We start from the raw sequence: 18,314 nt of genomic DNA, 5'->3' as shown, positions 1-18,314 counted from the left end.
ATGCTCCTATGTGCGTCGTATGGTATTGGGGCAAAGTTTATTATCTTTGGCCTTAAATTATCTTCTATTTAAACTAAAAAAAACTGAGAAAAGTTAAGTATGAACATATTTTTAACCAACATAAAGTAAAATTTTTTTTAGTCAAAAACCACTTTTTTTCAAATTTTAAAAAATTTTAGAATTTTACACTTTTTTTTTTTAAATTTTCCTAGTTTAACTTAAACATAAGTTATTAAAAAATATGAATCTCTTTGAATTTTTTTGTTTCCGATAGAAAAAGCGGCATGCGTCCTGCCCGCCGTCTGGCATATGCACATGCGAGAAGCATCTGGCAATTGCTTTCCAAAGGCAAAATTGTAAAAGATTTCGTATCAAATAAATTTGCGGATGGTGTTTAAATATATAACTATAAACCTTAGAAATTTCGCCTTAATCAATTATTTCTTTCCCTTCCAAAAAAACCTCAAAAAATCGTTTTTTTCAAGCCTCTAAAGCAGGCTCCCTCCCTAAATATCCGCATTTTTTTCAATAATTGAGACATTTCGTGTTTTATACTTATGTTATAAAATAACTTGATTTCTTAACCTACATTTCAAATCTGTGTTCGACTATCTTCTCGATTTATTTCTGACAGCAAAGCCGATAAAATTGGTTTCCGTGACACCCAAAACCGATACAAATTCTGTTTCGAATATCAAACCAATAATATCTGAATTCATGACACCTACAGCTTTTTTTATTGGTTTCAATTCTGATTCCGACAACTATCAGATTTCACAACTTCTTCTTCTTAATTGGCGTAGACACCGCTTACGCGATTATAGCCGAGTTAACAACAGCGCGCCAGTCGTTTCTTCTTTTCGCTACGTGGCGCCAATTGGATATTCCAAGCGTAGCCAGGTCCTTCTCCACCTGGTCCTTCCAACGGAGTGGAGGTCTTCCTTTTCCTCTGCTTCCCCCGGCGGGTACAGCGTCGAATACTTTCAGAGCTGGAGTGTTTTCATCCATTCGGACAACATGACCTAGCCAGCGTAGCCGCTGTCTTTTAATTCGCTGAACTATGTCAATGTCATCGTATATCTCGTACAGCTCATCGTTCCATTGAATGCGATATTCGCCGTGGCCAACGCGCAAAGGACCATAAATCTTTCGCAGAACTTTTCTCTCGAAAACTCGCAACGTCGACTCATCAGTTGTTGACATCGTCCAAGCCTCTGCACCATATAGCAGAACGGGAATTACGAGTGAGTTATAGAGTTTGGTTTTTGTTTGTCGAGAGAGGACTTTGATTCTCAATTGCCTACTCAGTCCGAAGTAGCACCTGTTGGCAAGAGTTATCCTGCGTTGGATTTCTAGGCTGACATTGTTGGTGGTGTTTACGCTGGTTCCAAGATAGACAAAATTATCTACAATTTCAAAGTTATGACTGTCAACAGTGACGTGAGTGCCAAGTCGCGAGTGCGACGACTGTTTGTTTGATGACAGGAGATATTTCGTCTTGCCCTCGTTCACTGTCAGACCCATTTCTTTTGCTTCCTTGTCCAGTCTGGAGAAAGCAGAACTAACGGCGCGGGTGTTGAGGCCGATGATATCAATATCATCGGCATACGCCAGCAGCTGTACACTCTTATAAAAGATGGTACCTTCTTTATTTAGTTCTGCAGCTCGAACTATTTTCTCCAGAAGGAGGTTGAAGAAATCGCACGATAGGGAATCGCCTTGTCTGAAACCTCGTTTGGTATCGAACGGCTCGGAGAGGTCCTTCCCGATCCTGACGGAGCTTTTGGTGTTACTCAACGTCAGTTTACACAGCCGTATTAGTTTTGCGGGGATACCAAATTCAGACATCGCGGCATAAAGGCAGCTCCTTTTCGTGCTGTCGAAAGCAGCTTTAAAACCGGCGAAGAGGTGGTGTGTGTCGATTCTCCTTTCACGGGTCTTTTCCAAGATTTGGCGCGTGGTGAATATCTGGTCGGTTGTTGATTTTCCAAGTCTAAAGCCACACTGATAAGGTCCAATCAGCTTGTTGACGGTGGGCTTTAATCTTTCACACAATACGCTCGATAGAACCTTATATGCGATGTTGAGGAGGCTAATCCCACGGTGGTTGGCGCAGATTGTGGGGTCACCTTTTTTATGGATTGGGCATAGCACACTTAAATTCCAATCGTTGGGCATGCTTTCGTCCGACCATATTTTACAAAGAAGCTGATGCATGCTCCTTATCAGTTCTTCGCCGCCGTGTTTAAATAGCTCGGCCGGCAATCCGTCGGCCCCTGCCGCTTTGTTGTTTTTCAGGCGGGCAATTGCTATTCGAACTTCTTCATGGTCGGGTAATGGAACGTCTGCTCCATCGTCATCGATTGGGGAATCGGGTTCGCCTTCTCCTGGTGTTGTGCATTCACTGCCATTCAGCAGGCTGGAGAAGTGTTCCCTCCATAATCTAAGTATGTTCTGGGCATCGGTGACTAGATCACCTTTGGGGGTTCTACAAGAGTGTGCTTCGGTCTTGAAACCTTCTGTAAGCCGCCGCATTTTTTCGTAGAATTTTCGAGCATTACCCCTGTCGGCCAGCTTATCAAGCTCTTTATACTCACGCATTTCAGCCTCTTTCTTTTTCTGTCTACAAATGCGTCTCGCTTCCCTCTTCATCTCTCGGTATATATCCCATCCCGCACGTGTTGTGGTTGATCGTAACACTGCGAGGTAGGCAGTCTGTTTTCTCTCCGCTGCGAGACGACACTCCTCGTCATACCAGCTGTTCTTTTGCACTTTCCGAAAACCAATGGTTTCGGTTGCAGCTGTACGTAAGGAGTTTGAAATGCCGTCCCACAGTTCCCTTATACCGAGTTGTTGACGAGTGCTCTCAGAGAGCAAGAGTGCAAGCCGAGTAGAGAATCGTTCGGCTGTCTGTTGTGATTGCAGCTTCTCGACGTCGAACCTTCCTTGTGTTTGTTGGCGTGCGTTTTTTGCTGCACAGAGGCGAGTGCGAATCTTAGCTGCAACAAGATAGTGGTCCGAGTCGATGTTAAGACCACGGAGCGCACGCACATCTAAAACACTGAAGACTTGTCTTCCTTCTATCACAAGATGATCAATCTGGTTGGTAGTTTTTCGATCCGGAGACAGCCAGGTAGCTTGATGAATCTTCTTATGCTGGAATCTAGTACTACAGATAACCATATTTCGGGCCCCGGCGAAGTCGATCAGCCTCAACCCATTTGGGGATGTTTCATCGTGGAGGCTGAATTTACCGACTGAAGTGCCAAAGATACCTTCTTTGCCCGCCCTGGCGTTAAAATCGCCAAGCACGATTTTGACATCGTGGCGGGGCAGCTCTTATAAGTGTGCTCCAAGCACTCATAAAAGGCATCTTTGGTCACATCGTCCTTCTCTTCCGTCGGGGCGTGGGCGCAAATCAGCGATATGTTGAAGAACCTCGCCTTAATGCGGATTGTGGCTAGACGTTTATTCACCGGAGTGAATGATAGTACTCAGAGACGAAGTCTCTCTCCCACCACGAATCCCACACCAAACTTGCGGTCCTTTATAAGGCCAGTGTAGTAAATGCCACAAGGACCTACTCGTCTCTGTCCTTGTCCCGTCCATCGCATTTCGTGGACGGCGGTAATGTCAGCCTTTATTTTCACGAGGACATCAACCAGGTGGGCAGCGGCACCTTCGCAATTAAGGGACCGGACATTCCAGGTGCATGCCCTTAAATCGTAGTCCTTATTTCGTTTACCATGGTCGTCATCAAAAGGGGGGTCTCTCATCCGAGGCATGTTGCTTCCTTTCATTGGGGGTGTTTTTTTTATGTGGCGGGTCCCAAACCCAGCGCACCACCCTATGTAGGGGATATTTCGCCTTCTCACTTTAGCTCGCCTTCAAACGGATGTTCTTAGGCTACCCAGAGGATACTTGGTCAAAGACCGGAAGTCGTGAGCTGCTTGAGTCATATGTAAAAGAATCGTTTCTGGCCACTCCCAAGTGAATAGCGATCAGAGAACTTTCCTCACTTGCGTGAACTTGTACACATGACTCCATCTTCCCAAGTATAAATATATATATAAAAATGTACATTTGGAACTGTTGGTCAACTGAAAAAATATTAATTTTACTTTCATTTAACTCCTAAAATTGTAGGAGATAAGAACTTTCCTTATTAAATGTATACCTTCTGTATTGAATGGAATAAATAATAAATAAATAAACACATAAATAAGATTAATAGCGGGATTCTGTAACCAGTCTCTATCTTCTATTCGAGACATTTTGAGGTGAATTCTCAATTTGTGACTAGTTACTATTCACTAAACAGTTGTTGTTGTTTTAACGGAATATCTAATTCCCGTTAGGATGGCAAGGGTCACTTGTGTTGTCGTCGACGTCATCTTACGGAAGGCCCAAGAAACGTGCTGTTTCGTCGGGGTCGGACCTGAGGGTGTTAGATGAGTAGGGTTCGTAGGGCATGCAAAGAGGTGGCCAGGAGACTCATCACTCACTAAACAGTCTCAAGCGTTAGTCTCAAAATATTGCCTCAAATTCGGGACCTGATAGTTAGCAGGTCACAATACTAAAAAGAATTCTCGTCTGCCATTTTGAATATACTGAATAGAGATCATCATAGATATTAATCGATTGTCGTGTTTCTTTATCACCCCTATTCTCATGCCCTCACAAAAATCACCACACTCAATATAGTGATAATTCTCACTATAGTGAGGGTTACCTTATGCTGGCGAAAATTCAAAAGCTCAAATGCTCACTATTATCTCAAATATCTGTGACGTGTGAAAGCAGCCATCACAATACAAAAACATCTGTGTTTGTTTTGTTTTACATCAATATTTAACATTTAAAAAAAAAAATTGAGTGTTATAACTAGCATGGAGGAACTGTTCTTTGTGTATGTGGCAATTGTTGAGGAGGAGGAATCGGGGGGTAGGAGGAAAATTTTGAAGGGCTTACGAGACAAAAGCGATCCTTTTACTATGCAAGACACAACATTTATAAATACATTTCGATTCCCAAAATTTCTATGTAAAGTACTTATAGGTGAATTGGTGCCGCATGATGTGCAGAAGTCGAGTATATCTTTTGATCTGCGTTTCCTGGCGTGTTTGTATTTTTACGGGCATAGCTCTTAATAAAAATGCGTTGGTAATAGTTTCATATATGCTCTCTATGAGCCAGTCCTCTGTGTCTAGAGCTCTTCACTTTATTTCGAAATTAATTGTGGATGTTAAGGGCAGTGAAATTTATTCCCTTCAAGCGCGCAGGATGTTTCAGATACAAAGAAGGGCTAAGATAAGTAAATAAAAATAAATATAAATAAATAAATAATTTTTTTCTTAAAGATTTTACACGAAATTTGGGATCAAGGGCACAATCGGCGCAATCGATTGTACCCATATTGGGATTGTTTCACGCTCAAGCACAGACGCCACTACTCCTCTCTCACTTTTCATGAACCGGAAAGGATTTTACAGCCTTAATATAGAAGCAGTACGTATTGTTCTATATTATACAAACATTTACCAATCTTTCTATTAATACATATGTATATATTTGCATTATTGGCAGGTTTGTGATCATCGACTTCTGTTCACCGCTGTCAACGCGAGATATCCCTGGTCTTGCCATGATTCTGGTATTTGGACCACATCCCCAACACGTATGCACCTCACAAGTACCTATAACACGCAAAGTGATTCGTGGTTGTTAGGTGACCAAGGGTGTCCATTGGAGCCATGGCTGTTAACGCCAGTCGCTGATCCTTCAAATGCAAGGGAAGTGCGTTACAATAAGTTGCACGCTAAAGCACGTAATACCATTGAGAGAGCGTTTGGTGTTTTGAAGTCACGATTCCGGTGCCTCTCAAAACACCGCATTTTTCATTACAGCCCTGAAAAAGCGTCTTTGATTATTTACGCGTGTACAATTCTTCACAACATTTTATTGAAGCACCAATTTTAGGGAGGGTGCTAGAGTAAGAGAACGTTACATCATGTCTTTATAATATACATACATATGTATGTATATATTTCCAGTGGCGTTATGTACTTAAATATAAGTATACGCATATATGTAAGTTACTTACTGTCTCTGTACATTTTACTCTCTGACTTACTTCCTCTAAGTATGAATAAAAAGACATCTACATATGTTTAAATAATTCATTTTATTTTATTTTTATTTCTTTAATTGTTCACACAATTTAACCTCTGACATCGAGTTCATCTGCTCGTTTTGCTCTACAATTTTCTTTTGCAGAGCAATGGCCACCCCTGTCATCTGCACATTTTGCTCTACAATTTTCTTTTGTATAGCAATGGCCTCCTTTTCTCGCTTTTCACGCTCCTCCATTTTTTTAGCAGTGCTCCAAGCACCTTCGCTGCAGTCAATTTACCTTCAGAAGGGATAAAAGTAGGTGATGGCATAGAAGGTAAGATGGGAGGAGAAAAGGAAGAAGAGGTCAAACCTGGAGGTGATGGTGAGGAAGAAAAATTTATAGACAGAGCAGGAAAAGCTGGAGCAGGCGATGTGACTGTTGGTGTTGGCGAGGAAGCTGGAGCTTGAGCAGCTGTATTTAAATACAACGGCGGCAAAACCTGTAAGTATAAAACGGACCAATTATTGCCTCATGTAATAATAAAATATATAGTCCGACAAATATTAAATTAAAATATTACCTGGTGACCCAAAGTCGCAACACCCGGCAGTCCATCCACCGTTGCTGCCCCAAAAGTTGTAATCGCTTGCTCCTCGAACTCAGTTATTCCATTTATCGGAGGGCCTCCACCAGTCGCTTGCGCATGTACCTTCAGTTTGCGCGCTCGCGATCGCAACTGATTTTTCTAATGCATTAACGATTATGGAAACATATTTTAATAATGTGATACATACACAAACACTTATGAACTTACCTCCCTCCACTTGGCTGCCGACCGAGTTGGACCTCTTAAGGCATTTAAATTATCTGTTAACTCCGACCAAAGTATTTGCAGCTATTGAGGGTTGGTCGGAGTTAGCTTCCCCCGTTGCAACTCAGGATGCTGCTTGCAAAACATTATATAATGTTGCAGCTGCTCCTTAGTTGTCCTTTCCGTTTTTGTACGCCTAGGAATATATGAAATTATTATATATATATATATTTAAAATTTGCAAAATTACTAACATATGCTGATTATCCATTTGAGTGTCCATTTTTGTTTGCTTATTTTTATTAAAACAGCTGTTTGACAGCGAAAAGTTTTTATCTCACGTGGTGACTTTTTTAAGCTTTTTTCTTATCAGGTTTGAGCAAGAATAGCTTCACAAAATATGTCTCACAAGAAATCTCTAAAATTTTTTTTTTTCAGAATAGGGCTGTATACGAAACACTTATTGTTATTGTGCGTGTAATAATATTTATGTGAAATATAAAATGCTTATTTTAAGCAAATATCTAAATAATAAATATAAAATAAATATGTAGAAAGATTGCAGTGAAGTGTAAGTGTATAAAAAGTGCATAATATGAAAGAAAAAGTTACTACAAATGGACAAATTGCAAATTGAAATTAGCGAAATTTTCAACTTTAGATGCATATATCTCGTACACTATAAGTTTGCGGCGGCTACAATTATATATATTCTTAATCTGGAGCATCAGCCCTATCCAACCATACCACTTTTAACCCTGAAATCGTGGGATGGTATACTAAAGATTCCCCATATTATGAAACATTTTTATTGCCATTCTGTACTGTGATACAGTCTCAAGTCTCTAAATTTGAGATTTTAAGTTAGAGACAATTTTTGAGACTTGAGACGATTTTGCTATTCTGTAAGTGACAGTCACAAAATCTATTACATTTCATTATTCAGAGATGTTTTTACACTTGAATGAAAATAAATATGTCGATAACAAATATTAAATTTTCTATAACATAATCTATATAAATAAAAATGAATCGCCAAAATGTATGTACGCTCATAACTCAATAACGCATGGACCAATTTGGCCGATTCTTTTTCTTAAATGTTCGTTAAAGTTCAAAGATGGTTTTTACGGCGAGAAAAATTCGAATAATTTCCGGAAAACCCCTAAAAACAACCTTTTTCTTTTCCCCATACAAACGTTACATACATACATACATACATATGTACATACATAAAAATGAATGTTTGTTTGTTAGTAACACTAAGAGAACGGTTGATGAAATTTTTAAAGGTTGTTTGTTGTGGATCGGGAAAAGTTTAGAAACAAAATACCTTATACTTTTCATGAGGAGAAGTCGGAAAATTGGACAATTCCAAAAAGAAACATTTTCCATACAGATTTTTTTCAATTTTTGTTTGTTTTGTTTTTCAATATTTTGATTTGTAAATTATTTGAATCGTTCAATTGCGGTCGCTTGCTTTTTTAATCCGGCTATCCAAAGGAAAAATTATTGAAAATTATTCAGTGAAAACTTTATGTGTGTTTCAGAGGAAGTGATCAATTACTGATTGAAATTTGTTAAGAAGCCACGAAGAGGTCGCGCTAATATTTGTCGGCGTTCTTTTTGCCATCAACGTATGGCAGCCCAAAGAAAGGCAAGAAGTACTCCCAAAATGCGATGGCATACGGGTGGAATTATGGATCGCGGCAATCAGCTAGCGATCGTAATGATATCACAGCACGACTTTTTAAACAATAGCTGCGATGTTTGACGGTCTTTATCTTGAAGCAACCTATGGTATATATGGTGCTGTTAGATGCTGAATGTATTCTGTTGCGTGTTGCCGCACGCACACATTCTTCTTTGGATGCGGATGGTGATTACACCAGATCAAATTGATGAAATCATTTCAGCGGAAATTCCTGATTCAGAGATGGATCTAGAATTATACGAAGTGGTGAAAACCAATATGGTTCATGGACTTTGGGAACCTTACAATCTCACTTTGGTTTGTATGTCTGACAATAAATGCACGAAACACTACTAATGTGCTTTTCTTTTGGAAACGCAAATGGGAAATGATGGATATTCACTGTTTTGGCGTCGCTCACCAGACGACAATGGCAGAACATTTAGCATTTAGAGGCGTAAATATCGACGTTAACATCACATCGAAGTTGAAAACATATGGATCGTACCATATTCGCCACTTTTGTCTAATTCACATTCAAAACTCATGTCAATGTTGAATATTGTAGATTGGTGAAATCGATCAAATACGTTTACAAGTACGTCACCAAAGAAAGCAACATAGTGGTTATTGGCCTTGAACAATATGAGATCAGCAGTATCAAATGGGTCGATATGTGGACCGCAATAAAGCACTTTGTAGGATGTTTACTTTTGCAATTCATGAAAGTTTTCCGACTGTTGTGCGTCTCGCGGTTCAACTTCATTTAAGTCATTGCGTATTATGAATGGTACAGTGTGTGCAACTTTTTGAGAAGCATGCCAGCAGTTGCGTTTGCTGGAACATGCTAATCACTGGAAATAGACGAAGGACAATGCAATAGTTACTTCGCATGCCACAGAAGTTCGCATAGTTTTCGCGAAGATCATTTCGACATATCAGCCTTCAAATTCGCGTTAATTATGGGATACGAAAAAATGACATTGTCGATGACATTTTACATTGTATTCGCTAAGAATTAGAAATGGGCAAATTTCGGTTGATACTTCCAATGGTTTGATATCAATTTCACATCCCTTTTGTCCATTCACTTCAACGGAAGATGAAATCATCACGAATGTTTATCCGCACATTGCCCAAATTATCGCAACTGCAATTGCTTGAGTGCACTCGCAATTTTAACTGCCAAAAATACCGATGTTAATGATTTAAACTGGAAGATTCAAAGACAAATTCCGGGAGGTTTGCACTCATATAAATCGATCGATCGTCTTGACAAGAAAGACGAAACCGTAAATTATCCAGTGGAATTTCCAAATTCTTTGGAGAGCCGTGGTATGCCCCAACATCATTTGCGTCTCAAAGTGTAATGTGTAATGGAACCCGACTGATTATGACGCAGTTATCGAATACAAGGGACAGCCATTTCATTTCAAACGTATTCAATGTCCAGGGAAAATTGGCCAGATATATGTGGCGTGTTGACGAGTTGGAAACCCATTGTAGGCACTCAGACAAGTCGTACCACATCTGGCAGCACTGTTTGTCAGTTATTCTATTATTTCATTCTCTTTATATTCTTCTTGGAAATTTACAGTTTCAACTGAATTCTAAGCTTTTAGTTTTTAAGAAGCGTTACTTCTTGTACAGACGCCAACAAGTGAAGAAGTCTTTTGAGTTATCTTAATAAATAATCTGTAATTTATAATATATGGTCAACCGGTCAACCTATCGCCACATAATTGGTGACCCCTACAATTGAACAGCACACCATAATTGGTACAACTACAGTGTAACAACACTACATCACCTAGCCGCCTAGTTGCGCCTACGAGGCCGCGCAACTGTAACCGGCGCAAACGACCAACGCAATACGCCACCTGTACGCCTACGGCCTCGGCAGCGGACAAGATATCTAATGGGCATCCAGCACCGATCTTACGGGCCTCTTCCCAGCCATCATCGAAGCGCCAGCTATCACCCAGGCGCCAGCCGCCGGCGATGGTGCCACGACCTACTACACTAGCGCCAGCGATTTGTATCAGCCGAATTTGGCTGGTTCAGCGCAACAACATGGCCACAACCATCAACAACAACAACAGCAAAATCCGCACGTACAAATGCAACTGCAATCGCAGGTGCAACAGCAACAGCGCAGTAACAGCAACAGCAACAGCGCAGTAACAGCAACAACGGACGCTACAACTGCAGTTGCCATTTCAACATCACCTATATTAAACTTAAATCACTATCTTTTCAACAGGACCTGTCGCTGGAGCAGCGCACATAAGTACAGTACCGCTTATCTACCAACAGCAATCATCATCATCATCTTGCTAGCAACAGTTCCTCCATATCCTGATGTACGAACTACCCAACTTCTGACCTCATCATCAACCAATATCACAACCTCCGACCACATACCAATTGTCGCAGGCACTACAAGCCGTCATCATGCAACACGCACAACCAAAAATGAAGCTACAAACACTGCAGCACATGTCAACGTGAATTCGGCTCAACGCACTTTGCATCAGTCGCCGCCTCCACGCTACATGCAACACTATCAAGTGCACAACGCCACAATCAGCCCCCGCCCAGGTTGCCAACCGGCCGCCACGTTACGCCTCGGCACCCTACATTTCGCAATACCAACAATGGTAACCCATCGCCAACTATTCATTTACGACCGCACATCGAGTACGAATTTCCTCGTCGACAATGGCACGGATTTCTGCAACTCCGCTTTCTCGTAAACTAAAAATAGTAACTTCTTTTCGACTGCAAGCTGCAAACGGTAGCAAAGTCGGAACCTACGGAGTTAAGGCGCTCAACTCAGTCTCGCACGTTTAGGCTCCTATGCAACCGTCATAGCCCTAACTGAGAACTGCACAAATATCCAATCGGTCGCTTGTAGACCCTAACCCAGTCTCGCACGTGTAGGCTCCTATGCAACCGTCACAGCCCTAACCGAGAACTGCACAACAACTACTTAACCATACAAATTGGCCAGTGACAACAGTACGCCGCACAGCCGTACTCTCACCGAGCAAATAAATTCGCAACAACTACTTAACCATACCAATTGGCCAGTGACAACAGTACGCCGCACAGCCGTACTCTCACCAAGCAAATGAATTCGCTACAAACATCAACCAGCCTAACTGCACCAAGCACCTGGACTAGGATCTAGTAAAGGAACTCAACCTTAAATAAGTCCAGCAGGACTTTATTTGAGGGGGGAGTACTGTAGGCACTCAGACAAGTCGTACCACATCTGGCAGCACTGTTTGTCAGTTATTCTATTATTTCATTCTCTTCATATTCTTCTTGGAAATTTACAGTTTCAACTGAATTCTAAGCTTTTAGTTTTTAAGAAGCGTTACTTCTTGTACAGACGCCAACAAGTGAAGAAGTCTTTTGAGTTATCTTAATAAATAATCTGTAATTATAATAAATGTGGTGCATCGGTCGCCACACCATCTTCTTTGTATATTTACGCACCAGAACTGAAATCAAAAAACTTATGTTTATTAAGCTGCGCTACATTATAAAAATGTAGAAAAATCGAAAAAATCATTTTTGACACAATATAATTTCAACTTTTTTTCATTTCAAAGCATATAATTTCACGCAGGACAACGGCTGCGGGGTCAGCTAGTTATCAATAAAAACAAAAATAAATGTTGACTTTGCTTTATAATATTTACGAAATTTATGTAAAGTTGATTTATTTTTAACCCTTTCGTGTTCGAGTTGCTTACAAAATATGAAAAAATGACAATCGATTAATATATATGATGATCTCTATTCAGTATATTCAAGATGGCAGACAAGAGTTGTTTTTAGTTTTGGGACTTGCTAACTATCAGGTCTTAAATTTGCGGCAATATTTTGAGACTAACGCTAGAGACTGTTTAGTGTACGATTACATGAAGCAACTTTTGTTGCTGATTCTCGGGCGATTCTCTTTTGCTGTTGCCCATTACCTTCACACGAGCAACTTGTGTTGCGCAACTCTGCTCGAGTTTTTTTCTCATTCTCTTTCACTTTACTTTAACCCATTGTCTACTCTTTACTTTAACTCATTGTCGCTTCTTTTTCCTTATAGGTATTTGGGCCACTCTATCACATATATTAATAAGCTCTGTCAATTAAGAAATACATTTTATTTATTAAAACAAACATATATCACCCTTTTTACTATCGTCTGAATCAATTTGTATGGCTTCCTCTATACATTTCACAATATCTTTAATTAATTAGATATTTTCGTCATACTCCATTTACTAAAATATTTATATTATATTATGTATATTTGTATACATATTTGCAAATTACTTACCAAAAGATGAAATTAAATTTTTTAAATATATTCAAAATATTAATTTCAAAAAATATACGTCTGCAAATGCAACTATGTACTACGAAAGAAAGAACACGAATGCCGAAAAACGTCGCAGCGAACTGCTACGAATAAGAACACAAAGCGAGTTGCTGAACACTGGAAACTCGGCGCGATTCCCCTCTCCTCGTCGCCCCCTCGCCTATAAACCAAGAGTTGCCGCAACAAAAGTTGCTTCGTGTGATAAGGCTCTTAGTGAATAGTAACTAGTCACAAATTGAGATTTTACCTCAAAATGTCTCAAATAGAGACTAGAGACTGGTTATAGAATCCCGCTATAAGTATCATATTTCATAAGATAAATATTTCGGTCATTGTTAATCTGTGGCAACACGAAATATTATACACACTTTTATAATTATCGATATATTGTTTGGTTCGTTTTTATTGATATTCTGGACAGCTTGTTTTTAAGTCGCATTTTTTGACTGTTACTTTAATATCAAAGAAGTAATGACATACTGTAAATAATAATACTGTAAAAACAGTTCTTAGACAATATACATTAAAGTTCGACTTCAGAATCGAAAAATCATAATTCACGTTAACATAAGTAAGTTTATGTATACGTAAATTCAATTATTTTTAAATGAAGTATATAGAAACATTCAAACCTATGTGTTGCGTTACCGGCCAAAGTTATTCATATATGAGTTTACCATCTCGTAAATGGTTTATCTGATGGAGGGGTGTTATTATGTCAATCATAATATAAATAAATGTTGGCGAATGTACTGTAAATATATCTACCGGTTAGTTTGAATATTGTGTATACATATCAGAAGAGCTTTAAATATTTTTTAACACAAATAGTTTTTTCACTACTTGATTATGCCCTGCTCAGTTTATTTTAAATTATGTCTTGTAATTCGGCTTGGTTTGATTTTTTAAAATCCTTTCTCGCTATTTATAGGTGAGAATTGATCGATTGGGCTGGGCCTTAGAATGTCCGAAATAGGGATTAAAATATATATGAGTGGACAGAGAACGTTCTATATATGTATGTATATACTATATAGGCGAGAGAATATAAAAATATAAAGTTCGAAAACTGTAATTGTAAAGTTTAAGTCCCTCAAGGAAGGAACACGCGAAAATTCACACAATAAGAAAATTGATAAATTACCCGTGTTACAATAAAAAAAACGAAAATGGTAAATATTATAAAGCACAGCAATTTCATTGATGACCGCGGTTTAAATATAAAGTGGCGCACATATTCGATCACGCTTGTTATTTGAGCAATGTATTAAGTAAATCTCTGAAGTGATTTTGCAGAAAATTTGTATTTTTATTTATTAAAGACTAGAGGACCCGTCCGCGTTTTACTGTGGCTGATACATACATAGATAGCACTACTATATGATTTCTATGAGTTAGATTATAATGGGTAAGTTTTAGAATATCATCCTCCGATTTCGGGATTAAAATGGGTATGTGCCGATAGAGGAGGTCCTCCAGATGAAGAAAATATACTATATATATAAAATTGCAGCTAACTTATGCTTTGATCAGTTCTTTCGCGTTAAACTCCTTTTTATGTTGGCCGCGCCTCAAAAAAAATAACCTTGGTCGATCCAACACCGAGATTTATAAGATAATAAAATATAATGAATAATGAAATAATGAATTCGATAATGAATTTTGTATTGACGTCATAATCATTCTGTTTCCTTATTATTATTCCATTACAAAATATGGTAACATTAATTTTTTGCTTCTTTGCAACCACTTTCTTATTGTATGAATAAATGGATATCAACTAAAGTTCAATATGGAATTAAAGTTATTTTTACACTATTTAATATAAAATAAAGGAGTACTATGCGAAAGTACTTCAGTCACCTTGGGTATTGGCTCGACCAGAGTAATTTTTTGAGAGCGTGGTCAAAAGCCGCCAACGCTGAAAAGAGTACTTTGCATATTCAATTACAGCTTAAAAAATGTTGAAAGAATCTTTTTATAGTTAATAAAGAAAAAAAGCGCCTTTCTGACAGAAATGGCTTTTTAACCTTTGCACGCCCTCTGAGATCAGCTCTTCTGCAAACCTTCCGAACTGTTTTCGCAGGAACTGTCTCCTTGCTCGCCGCTGATATATGTATTGTGGCTTATTTCCACTGCATTTTTATATTTACCACTCCTAATTCCACTCAAAAGCTTCCTCTCTTAAAATTCACTTAGCTTTCTTCTACACACAGGCTTATTCGCACCACAGTCTTTGGCCGGATAAAAATCCGGGTCCGATCCGGCTACGTAGACCCGACTGTCGAGAGAACGGACAAACTATCTGGTTGTTGTTATAGCGGGTGCCTAGTTCCTTTTTGCGCAGGACATATGGGGTCGGCTTTAGAATACCGTCCCGGAATTTCGTAAATGAAATGGTCGGATAGAGTATGTTCTCCAGATCAAGAATATATAGCTATAATGAGAAGAGGCTTTGTCCGGTCAGAATACGATTTCATCATTTTTATAGTGTTTATGTATGAAAGGAACCAAAATTTTGTCCAAGCATTGATTGATGTACGTCTCATGATTTATTGCCAGTCCATTTGGCTTAACCCTTATGTTAGTAACCGGGTACCCACCGCGGTGTATTTGTGTGAATAGCTTAAAAAAAATTCAATACTTCATTTTAAGCTCTCAAATCGTCGTGGTTTTTTAACTTAAAAGAAAGCTATTTGTGAGTTCATTTAATTGATTTATTTCTTTTGTTTTTTAAATAAGCTTAAACTTTAGCCATCGCCCTATTAGCAACCGGGTACCCACAGTGGAAAGCATAGGAAATAAATTGTATATAATTTCTATTAATGCATGCCACTAAATTTTATTAAAAAAATAAAGCAATATTACACTTTTTTTGTAATTAATGACATTGAACACATTGTACACGATTAACTGAGTGCTTGTCACAAACAGGTTGGTGACAATTGGCACAGGCCTTCCGTGTCTTTCGCCGTCTTCTTATTGGCAAAGAATTGCAGACATGACAAGATTCTGTTACTTTTTTCTTCCGGATTTATCTTTTGGAGTCTCCGGACCAGGATTTATCACGACTGTTTCTGTCAGTGTATGGCCTAATACACTTTCAACGGCAATCTTTGTGGAGAAGTGGCGCATTACTTGTGGATTCGCCGTGCGATGTTCAATCATCGGCAATGCTAGTTATTCACTTGCATAGTTTACGCATAAATTGACGACGTTCTGTCGTTTTTTTGACAATCATTTTATTATTTTCATAATAAAATATATATGCCGCAAGTGAAGAAATATCTAGCATGTTGAAGAACATTGCCATTGGCCATGTCGAAGATTGATTGATTGATTAATATGAGGAATGCACCGCGACCTTAGGTCTATTGTGCCCTCTCCTAACTTACATAGACTCACCTAGCCCCAGCGCATCGATGAAGTTCAATAGACTTCTGGGCGCTAGTGAGGCTATGCGATCCCTATCCGGAAACATTGATCCGAGGGCCTTAGTCCTGCGTCTACAGACTGCTGTGCAGTCAATCAGCAGGTGCTCCGGGGTTTCAGGCTCCAAGTCGCAGAACCGGCAGTTAATGCAAGAGGATAGGCCCATGTTGTACAGGTGCCTATTCAACTTGCAATGGCCGGTATACCATGCGACCAGTAGCCTGAGTTTGTTCCTGGGGAGGTTTATTATAACCTTGAACCTGCTCAGATTGTATCCTCCCATTAGCAACTTGGCATGTCTCATCTAAATAGGTTCCAATTGGCGTTTGCCGCCAATGCTCCTCTCTGCCGACTCCTTCTTCCCTGCGAAGTAGCTCCTTTATGGTATGTGGACCTACCCCAATAAAGGGTTCTGGTCCCACCATCTTTGTGGAGGCTGCGGAGCGGGCTAGCTCATCCGCCAGTTCATTACCAGCTATACCTCTGTGACCAGGCACCCAGATTAGGTGTACCTGGTTACGTTCTGCAAGGCTATTCAGCCTTTCCCTGCACTCCTGCCCTAATAGCGATTTGATTTCGTAAGAAGAGATCGCTTTTAGCACCGCTTGACTATCGCTGAGAATGGCTATTCTCTCATTGCGATAGTTGCGATGGAGGTTTATTTCTATACACCGACTTATGGCAAACACTTCTGCCTGGAAAATGCTTGGGAATTCTCCCATGGGTATGGAGAGCTTAATGCGTGGGCCCGCGATCCCCGCATCGATTCCCTCCGACATTTTCGAGCCGTCGGTGTACCACCTTAGCGTACTATTCCTCAGCATCAGTTCGAGATTGGAATCATTCCACTCGTCTTTGCTGCCGAGGGTGACCTTAAACTTCTTCTTGAAGTTAACTGTTTTGGTAGTGCTGTCCCTCGGGAGGAGGGCTGATGGTACATCGCCACTTATCTTTTCCATCCTCTGGGACGAGATTACTCTACCTTTGCCCCACCCCTCTGCCGTTATTTGCAGAATCGTGTGCTTGGCTACCTGACCTATAACCAAATGAAGCGGAGTAAGCTCCGTTAACACAAATTAACACTTACCGATCCAAACGGTGTTAGATCGCCGAAAGCTCCGTCAGAACCTCCAGTGCTGCCGTTGGACAGGTGTGCATTGCGCCCGTCATGCAGACACAGGCTAGCCGCTGCAGCTTCGATAGCTTGGTCTTAACCGAAGTCTGCGACGCTATTGAGGCCCAGGCCACCGCCCCGTATGTGATTATTGGTCGCACTATCATGGTGTACAACCACCTGAGGATCCTTGGCTTACAGCCCCAGGACTTGCCCGCCAGCCGGTTGCACACCATTAAAGCTTTTGTTGCCTTGACCAGGGTCAGGTTTACATGCTGATTCCACCGCAAAGTAGAATCTAGCATCAAACCTAGGTATTTGACACTGTCGGTCATTCCTATCTCTCTGCCCCCAAGGGTAAGATTCCTGAGACCGGGTAAGGACCTGCGGCTCGTAAACGGGACTACTGTCGTCTTGGAGGGATTGATGTTTAATTCAACCTCTTTACATCACATCTTCGCCAGGTTTAAACCTCTTTGTATTAGGTCACAGAGAGTGTCTTCGTATTTGCCTCTTGCTATAATTACAATGTTGTCCGCATACCCTTGGCAGCGGATCCCATTGTTCGTTAGCAGTACTAATAGGTCGTCTACAACTAGACTCCATAGCAGGGGTGATAACACACCTCCCTGTGGGCAGCCTCTTGTTGTGCCAAGATGTCCATGATCGTTGTTGACTGGTGTATCTCCGCACCTTTGGTCCATTGTGTCAACTCCAACTTTATATTTATTATAAAAATTTATTATTTCTGGTTTTTGTTTA

The 18,314-nt window shown here is 40.1% G+C and overlaps 2 protein-coding genes across 6 annotated transcripts in view; one reads left to right on the top strand and one right to left on the bottom strand.

Moving 5' to 3' along the window:
- Nucleotides 1-5,696: 5,696 nt before the first annotated feature.
- LOC120781336 lies at nucleotides 5,697-7,209 on the bottom strand. Its single transcript, XM_040113538.1, has 4 exons — nucleotides 7,177-7,209; nucleotides 6,696-6,860; nucleotides 6,485-6,614; nucleotides 5,697-5,779 (listed from the first exon to the last, which is right to left on the bottom strand). Exons 1-4 carry the CDS (start codon nucleotides 7,207-7,209, stop codon nucleotides 5,697-5,699), a joined length of 411 nt encoding a protein of 136 aa, XP_039969472.1.
- A 6,203-nt stretch (nucleotides 7,210-13,412) lies between these two features.
- Nucleotides 13,413-18,314, top strand: part of LOC120781335 — an 87,054-nt gene continuing 82,152 nt past the window's right edge. For 3 of the 5 annotated variants that reach the window (XR_005706050.1, XM_040113537.1, XM_040113536.1), the window contains exon 1: nucleotides 13,413-13,577. The gene's annotated coding sequence lies outside the window, so the exon portion shown is untranslated. Of the gene's footprint in view, nucleotides 13,578-13,603; nucleotides 13,777-18,314 lie in introns of those variants that run through there. The other 2 variants (XM_040113534.1, XM_040113535.1) reach the window with 2 other exon arrangements.

The sequence above is a fragment of the Bactrocera tryoni genome, unplaced genomic scaffold (genome assembly GCF_016617805.1).
Source record: "Bactrocera tryoni isolate S06 unplaced genomic scaffold, CSIRO_BtryS06_freeze2 scaffold_63, whole genome shotgun sequence".
NCBI classification, from domain to species: Eukaryota; Metazoa; Arthropoda; class Insecta; order Diptera; family Tephritidae; genus Bactrocera; species Bactrocera tryoni.
The sequence above is the reverse complement of the archived record's forward strand: the minus strand, read 5'-3'. Positions and strand labels throughout refer to the sequence as shown.

What these genes read in the sequence shown, in the direction of transcription:
- LOC120781336 (XM_040113538.1), bottom strand. Translation starts at nt 7,209, where the DNA reads ATGGACACTCAAATGGATAATCAGCATATGTTA. An exon ending in TGGATAATCAGCATATGTTA is followed by an intron (nt 6,861 to 7,176) that starts GTAATTTTGCAA and finishes TTAATGCATTAG; the next exon opens with AAAAATCAGTTGCGATCGCG. An exon ending in TTCCTCACCATCACCTCCAG is followed by an intron (nt 5,780 to 6,484) that starts GTTTGACCTCTT and finishes TTGCATTTGAAG; the next exon opens with GATCAGCGACTGGCGTTAAC.